Source organism: Acomys minous, assembly GCF_964271855.1.
Source record: "Acomys minous genome assembly, chromosome: 9".
Lineage (NCBI taxonomy): Eukaryota > Metazoa > Chordata > Mammalia > Rodentia > Muridae > Acomys > Acomys minous.
Genome location: NC_140490.1, coordinates 61,748,038 through 61,755,869, shown reverse-complemented (window position 1 = coordinate 61,755,869; position 7,832 = coordinate 61,748,038). Strand labels below are relative to the sequence as shown.

Sequence of the window (7,832 nt, the reverse complement as noted above, 5' to 3'; positions counted from 1 at the left end):
GAGAGGGGAAATCTCCAATTCTTTTTTTTAACTTGTGGAGAAATTGGAGACGGGGGCAGGGGTTGGTGTCTGTTCTTTTAAATGTTTAAATCCCAACCTCAAGGATGTGTGGATAGAAATGCAGACAACAGACTTTGTTTCTTCCTTGCCGTTTTTTTTTCTTAATATCCACAAAAGGTGAGTGATTCCTCAGCTACAAAACAGCTAATAATAATAATAATAATAATAATAATAATAATAATAATAATAATAATAATATCAATATCAACTACAACAGTATAAAGTGGCTTTATTTCTGATTTTTCTCAGCACATGACATTGATGGGGCAAGAATAGGAGAGTCAGCCATGAAATAAAGACAAGGCTCCATCTTGGTAGAATCTATATCCTAGATCCCAGGATCCCTTTTTCCCTTTCCAGATGGCTAGACCTGGCCATTTTCCTCCTGGTGGTGGGGGTCTTCCCTTCCAAAGCTCTTTCAGTAGGCTGTAGACAATCCCTTGCCTAGCCATTCCAACCTCCCAAGGAACTCACAAAATAGAAAAGTTTGCCCCTTCTGAGAATTCTTCATCCCCACTCCCCTCCCATCCTCCCAAACTTTCACAAGCTCCAAAACCAACAGTCAGTTTAAAAGGAATGAAGAATGGGCAGTTCTTGACCTACCCATGATCACGGTAAGGATAACATCTTCTGTACCTCGTGGCCAGAGAGGACGCTGGGGAGAAGGAGGAAATAGACTACAGGACTCCGGGGTGTAGTGAGCTACACTGCCTGGCATCCACCGGTGCCTAGAATGTCCTTATGGCCTTTCTGAGTCTCAACTCTCCTAAACTTATCTCTTCCACTAAACAGACACAAGAGTCCTCAGGCCTTGCCCTGCCCTGCCTACCCCCAGAGTTGAAACAAGGACAGCCTTCGTTAACAATGTCTTTTATCCTTAGCCAAATCTATGCTTTGCCTCCTTCCTGGGCTAATTTCTCATCCCAACTCACTTCCCTGGCCAGGACCTTGGAACCAGCCATTCTCAGGCTAAAGCTAAGGCTGGAGGGAGCCATTCCCCCACCAGGCACACAAGGTAGTAAACAGTAGTCCATAGCATAAAATATCAGATTCCTCCCTGGCTGCCATGGTGCCCACTGCTTTCTTCTTGACTAAAGATAAGAGAAGCTTGTGTACGTTTCCCACACAAATGGTGGAAAGTAATAAAATAAACTTCAAAGATGCGCTCCTACATAGCCGTAGCCTCGATGCTATTTGCAACAAAAGCAGGAAGAAGGAGGAAGCTGGCGTGGTGGGCATAGGGTCAGAAGTGCACCCTTCCTGGTGCAAGGCCCCCTTTCCTTGGAGAATTGACACGGACTTGGCGCCGGTCCGGGTCCAGAGGAGAGTGCGAGTAGAAGGGAGCCTCCTTTCCTGTCTGACACCGGTGCCGCTGAAGCCAAAGCAAGTCCTAGAGGATGGCTGGAGACAAACGGCGGTAAACACGCCTTGCCCTTGGCTCAGGCCTCAAGGAACGCACATCACCCGGTGATTCTTGCTGATCATCAAACCCAGGATTGCACGGCTGTGGGCTCTGCCCAAGTCTCAAGGCTTCAGAAGGGGCTCAAGTGCAGGCAGAGCCCCGGCACTCCTTCTCGCAAAGTCCCGTTCCTCCCACCCCCACATTAAGTATGGGGAGTTGCCTCCCTTCCCAGAGCCTCCAGCCAGGTATGACAAAATAAAAGTGAAAGTCGGAGGCTAAGTAAGGAGCAAGAAGCCATCCATACAGTTTCAAGCTCTAGATTTTTACTTATTACATGGGGAAAAGTTAGCCATAGAAAAGAAACCAGAGGAAGGGCGCGGGAAAGAAGTCAATGCAAAGGCTGTTTCACAAGGTTTCTGCAGTTCAGCGATTCAATCATCACCAAAGGGGTTTGCTTTCTTAAGAATCGCTGCTCTTGCTGACAAAAAATGCAAGCAAAGCAGAGCTCAGGACCGTAGCCAGTCCTATGTAAAGTCTCAGTCCGTCGGCCTGGCCCTTTTAGGTGTCTCTCTGGGGTATCATAATGTGTTGGCTCTACCAGGTAAACCAACCCCGTGAATCCCGCGGGAGGCCAGAAGCTCCTACCTGCGCTACGGGACGGGCGGGGCCGCCACACAAGGGCACACGCGCGCACACGCCCCAGCTGCGCGCTCGCTCCCTATTGGTGAGATCGGGAGGGCGGGGCCGGTCAGACCCAAAACAAACAACCTGTGCCCAGAGAGATTCTGTGGCCGCGCCGCCGCGTGGCCTCGGCCTGGTGAGCGCCGCAGGGGAGCCGCGGCCACCTTGGCCACCTCGTTCCCCCACCCCCTGGTCGTGGGCGCCCAGGCCCCGCCTCCACGGAGCTGCCGCAGGGTTATATTGGGCGGACTGAAGGTGGAAGCGAGATTCTGCAGCGGCCGGCTAGTGTGGACATGCTGCCCCGGGAGGCCGGGGGTGGCAAGGCGGCTGCAGGCGCGGCGGCCTCGAAGACTTCATTCCATGGGCTCTCGAAACTGAAGGCACCGTATCCTCAAGAGTAGCGGGTACGCCATCGGACGTCATCTCAGTAGTACCCTGAGGACTCCTGCGTGAGACCTGGACATCCAGCGAAGGAACACTTCTGGACGCCTGGACGGATAGCAGATGCACCGGCTCTTTTCTCCCAGCACGAAATCCTAAGGCTGGCGCGCTCTGTCACCCGCTTCGCAGGGTGGCCCCTCTTCTCACGCTTGCTATCCGCCCAAAGTCCCTAAACCTCGGAGTAAGGACAGCACTGCACCAACTTCTGTTTCTCTACCTCTCAGTTCACCCAACACTTATAACCCCTCCAAAAACACATTCCAGCGGAAGAGGACCTTTCTACGGGGAAAGCGCCTCTCTCGGAAGGACGCGGGAGCGGTACCTCGCGGGAGAACGCGGTCGCCGGCTCGCGGGATCCTCACCCCGCGTGCCACTCGCTTCCTACGACCTCGCAGGAAAGGGGTACAGCGCCAGACCGGGAGCACCAGCGCCAGCATGAAATTGGAGGTGTTCGCCCCACGCGCAGCCCACGGGGACAAGATGGGCAGTGATCTGGAGGGGGCCGGCAGCAGCGACGCGCCATCTCCGCTGTCCGCGGCCGGCGACGACTCCTTAGGCTCAGATGGGGATTGCGCGGCCAACAGCCCGGCGGCGGGCAGTGGCGCCCGGGATCTGGAAGGTGGCGGAGGCGAGAGGAACTTGAGTGGCGGGCCAAGCGCCCAGGACGGTTCCGAGGCCGCCGATGGCACCGCTCAGGCCTCAGCGACAGGGTCGTGCGCGGGCAGCGTGGGCGGAGGCGAGAGCACGCGCAGCAAGCCGTACACGCGGCGACCTAAGCCCCCGTACTCCTACATCGCTCTCATCGCCATGGCCATCCGCGACTCGGCGGGCGGACGCCTGACGCTGGCTGAGATCAACGAGTACCTCATGGGCAAGTTTCCCTTTTTCCGCGGCAGCTACACCGGCTGGCGCAACTCTGTGCGCCACAACCTCTCCCTCAATGACTGCTTCGTCAAGGTGCTGCGCGACCCTTCGCGGCCCTGGGGCAAGGACAACTACTGGATGCTCAACCCCAACAGCGAATATACCTTCGCTGACGGGGTCTTCCGCCGCCGCCGCAAGCGCCTCAGCCACCGGACGACGGTCCCCGCGTCTGGGCTGCCGCCAGAGGAAGCCTCACCCGGCTCCGCAGGGACCCCTCAGCCCGCGCTTGCCGGTCGGTCTTCCCCGATCGTGCGCTCGCCTCCTCGGCGGGAGGAACGCTCCAGCCCGGCGAGCAAGTTCTCTAGCTCCTTTGCCATCGACAGCATCCTCAGCAAGCCGTTCCGCAGCCGCCGCGACGGCGACACTGCTCTAGGGGTGCAGCTGCCCTGGGGCGCGGCTCCCTGCCCGCCGCTGCGCGCCTACCCCGCGCTCCTTCCCGCGGCTCCCGGCGGCGCTCTGCTGCCGCTCTGTGCTTACGGCACCGGCGAGCCCACGCTGCTGGCGTCGCGCGGGGCCGAGATGCAGCCCGTAGCGCCCTTGCTGCTGGCGCCCCTCTCCACGGCCGCCCCAGCCAAGCCATTCCGAAGTCCGGAGACGGGTGGCGCGGCGCACCTGTACTGCCCCCTACGGCTGCCCTCGGCCCTGCAGGCGGCTTCTGGCTGCGGTCTGGGCCAGCACCTGTCCTACCCCGTGGAGACTCTGCTAGCTTGAAGGGAGCTCAGAGCTCAGCAGAGGGCCTGGAGTGGGGTTGGGGTCGCCATTTGTTGAGCAGGCTCCAGGGCTGTGCACTTTCCACTTTCCTGAGGAATAGAGATTTTTTTTTAAACTCTCCATCAGACGTGCCTTAAAGTTAAGCATTTTGACCCAAATGTTTTAACTTAGTCCAGAATAGTTTCCTTTGTCTTTTGTAATTTTACGGAGGATCAAAGGCGTTCTTTGCTATTTCTTGGCCAGGCCTGTACTCTCCTGCATAGAGGCTTTCTTCTCCCTCCTACTATTACTATTTTTGTTGCACCTTCCGCTGATTTATCTTTCCCACCCACAAAAAAGAAAAAGTACATCAGGGAACCACTCCATGGCATAAATGATGACTACTGTTTGGGGTTTTGAGACCCCGCTGGGTGTACGATTGTGGCGGTCACAGGCGTGACTGAGTGTGAGAGAGTTGTCAATCTTTGGTCATTTTCTCTGCTATCAACCAATGCTTCACTGTGCCAAAAAAAAAAGGGGGGGTATGTTGGGTTTTGTAATTAAATTATTTATATATTTTTGAAACCTGAATTGAAATGTTGCAGGCAACGGCTACAGCTTTATTAGTGGTTACCTAACTGTGGTCTTCTTGGGCCAAGCAATTTCTTTAAAGGAAAAGTTAACATTATGTTTGTGGGGTGCCAGGGTCACCACCACATGGAACCAAGTGTAATTTTTATTTTAATATTATTTGTGTCCATGTATATATTCGTGTATAAACTTTATGAAGCCCAGGCATACTGCTTGTTTTGGTTTTTGTTTTTTAAATAAAACTCACAATTGATTTACAAAACATTTTGTGGTTATATATTGGGGTACAGATTTTTACCACCAGACCCCCCAAAATGGCTTTAGAGTTGAGTCTCAAAAACAAAACAAAACCTTTCCTACTGGGATCAAAATATTTGTGGTTTCATTTTCAGATTATTTCTTTACAAGATCCAGGATGTGCCTTCCGTTAATAGGGTTCCCTAGACTCAGAGACACGCAGGAGTTAGCACAACACATAGATCTACCTGTCTCTCTCTCCCCCTAAAAACCTTTAGCAAGCCAGTTGAGCTATGTAAACAGTTTTTAGTCAGGTGGACATTTTCAAGTCAGTTGATTGAAGCTGGAAGCTTGATCTTGGCATAAAAGTTATTTGCCACACCAAAAACATCTTCAGGCAATTTTCAGGGCAACTTGAATGCCAGTGGTTTTTGTTTTGTTTTGTTTTTGTTGGTTTTTTTTTTATCAAAACAAAACTATCTTTTTGTAAACTAAAACATTTACTTGGGTGTAATCATTCCTGTCATCAACTGAGGTATTATTTGTAAATGTGGACACTGGTTTCTTGGTAAGTTCAAAACCAATAGGTTCCCCAACAGTTTGCACATTGTTAAAAACCTGAAGTGGTAAGAAATTCAGAGAGAAAAAACTTGGGCCTCCTTGCCAGCCAGCCCTTCCATTCTTGGGTAAATAAAACCTGTCTTAAACCTGACAGAAAGGTGACCTGAGATCTTACACATATCAAGGTGAAGAAGGGAGGATGCTCCCGGGCAGGTGTAGCAGAAACACGCCTCCACTGTGTAGCAGAAACACGCCTCCACTGTGTAGCAGAAACACGCCTCCACTGTGTTGGGCTTCTCACTATTCGTGGTAAGAAGGACACTAACAGAGTTGGAATGTTACAAAAAGTAGGACAGTTGCACCCACACGCTGATAATTAGATGGGAAAGTAAAGCTGAGGCCGACCAGCAACCAGGGAAAGAGAGGGCAGGTTCCACTCCTGGACTTTATGCTGCAGCCTGCTGGCTCCCAGAGAGCCATGAGAGCAGAGTGTTTAACTTGCACAGCCGCCTCTGCTCTCTGCCTGTCTTCTCTCCGGGTAGGCATGTTACCTGTGCAGTGTGCACCTGTGTTACAAGAGCTGACATTCATATACCCACTGATACTCTTTTATTTTTTTCTTCAGACAGTATGTCTTTTGCAACTTACTAAGATCACTGTATGTATCAGAGAATACATAAACCAATTTAAGAGAGAAAGAGGTGGTAATTTTAAAATCACAGCTGTTTCTCCTCCCGTCAAAAGGAAAACACCTCTCTGAATAAACTGAGAGTCAACACACTGTGGTCTCTCCTAAGGCTTTGTCCCTAGGGACTGAAGGGTTTTCAAAGGAATTGTCAGAGTCCTAGGCCGGGCAGGCTTCTAGTCTCAGTTGCGCTTCCTCTACCATGACTCAAAGGACTGGGAAGGACCAGGCAGTGTGTTTTTATGGATGCTGGGCCACCAGAAGGACAGAACAGCCTCAGTCGGGGAGTGCGGGATGTGAAAACACTTTCATTTCAGCCCACACCTCAGTCGGCATCACAAGACAGAGACACAGGCCTTCTGAACTGAAGTTTGATCAGTCTGCTGGTAGGACCAGGTCTGAGCTCAGCAGCCCCTAGACCTGCCAGGCAGTCTCTTCCCACAAGCACTGGGCCCCAAGAAAACTGGACTCGCCTCCACCCTAGAGGAGATTCCAGGACTTGGAGGTTCAGGAGCAGGACCGAGGGCATAGCAGCGCCTCAGGATCTCCTCCCCCATCCTCCTGTCCTCTGCCTACCCCTTCCACCACCACCCATCTCCCACTCCACCCTCACCCCCCATCCCCTGCTGCCAAGAGCTCTGCCGATGGGCTGCTGCCCTGCAAACAAACCCAGCTAGCAAGATACAGGTTCTGACTCCAGCCAGCCTCGTAGAAAGCTGAATTGAAGAGTAGATGGTCAGGTTTGGTTGAAGAAATGTCTTTTGATGCCTGCCAAGCCTGTCTAGACCTAGGGCTGCTGGCAAAGTCTCACTTGAGTTTTGTTTTGTTTTGTTTTGTTTTGCTTTGTTTTTCAAAGAACCCTCCTGTCACTCCAGACAGCTCACCTCTAACCACCCAGAAAATTTCAGTCCAGTGAAGGGCCAAGTCTTGGTGGAGAGGAAGGACCAAGGCTCATTCACTCCTTGCTCAGCAGTCAGGGATCAAGTCAGCCGCCTGTGGAAGGAAGCAAGGTCCCTGGACAGTGACACCTCCTTTATGTCAGTCCATTCAGCCTTCAGACCCCTTGCACAGTACTGAGGCTCTGGCTTGTGATGAACTTGACCAATGGCCGACCAAGAGCATCTGTGTTCTGGAGCCTCTACTGCCTGAGTAAGGTGGGCAGGGGAGAATTTCTGCTATTGTAGGATGGCTCACTCCAAAGCCCCAGCTCCCAAATAAAGAGCTTCAGGCTCCTTCTAGAACTGAATCAGATTCTTGACATTCCCCCCCACCCCACCCCCCACAAAAGTCAAGCTCCCAACCAGCAAACCAAGATTCTCCTAGAAGCTCAACAGATCTCTCCAGGGTTAGCCTTGCTGGCTATCAAGCGTCAAGCATCATCAAGTAAAAACGACTGTGTCTACTCTCATTCACTTTAGAGTTTCACAAATTACATTTTTCTGCCTCTGGGAATGAATATCCACACTCAGCACATGCGCGCGCATGCACACACACACACACACACACACACACACAGAGAGAGAGAGAGAGAGAGAGAGAGAGAGAGAGAGAGAGAGAGAG

At 52.2% G+C, this 7,832-nt stretch overlaps 1 protein-coding gene across 1 annotated transcript; it reads left to right on the top strand.

Annotated features, from left to right (window-relative positions):
• The first annotated feature begins 262 nt into the window (after window positions 1–262).
• On the top strand, window positions 263–5,051 carry FOXQ1 (forkhead box Q1). The gene has a single exon (XM_084796670.1). It carries the CDS (start codon window positions 3,020–3,022, stop codon window positions 4,217–4,219), a length of 1,200 nt encoding a protein of 399 aa, XP_084652796.1. The 5' UTR covers window positions 263–3,019; the 3' UTR covers window positions 4,220–5,051.
• Window positions 5,052–7,832: the final 2,781 nt, after the last annotated feature.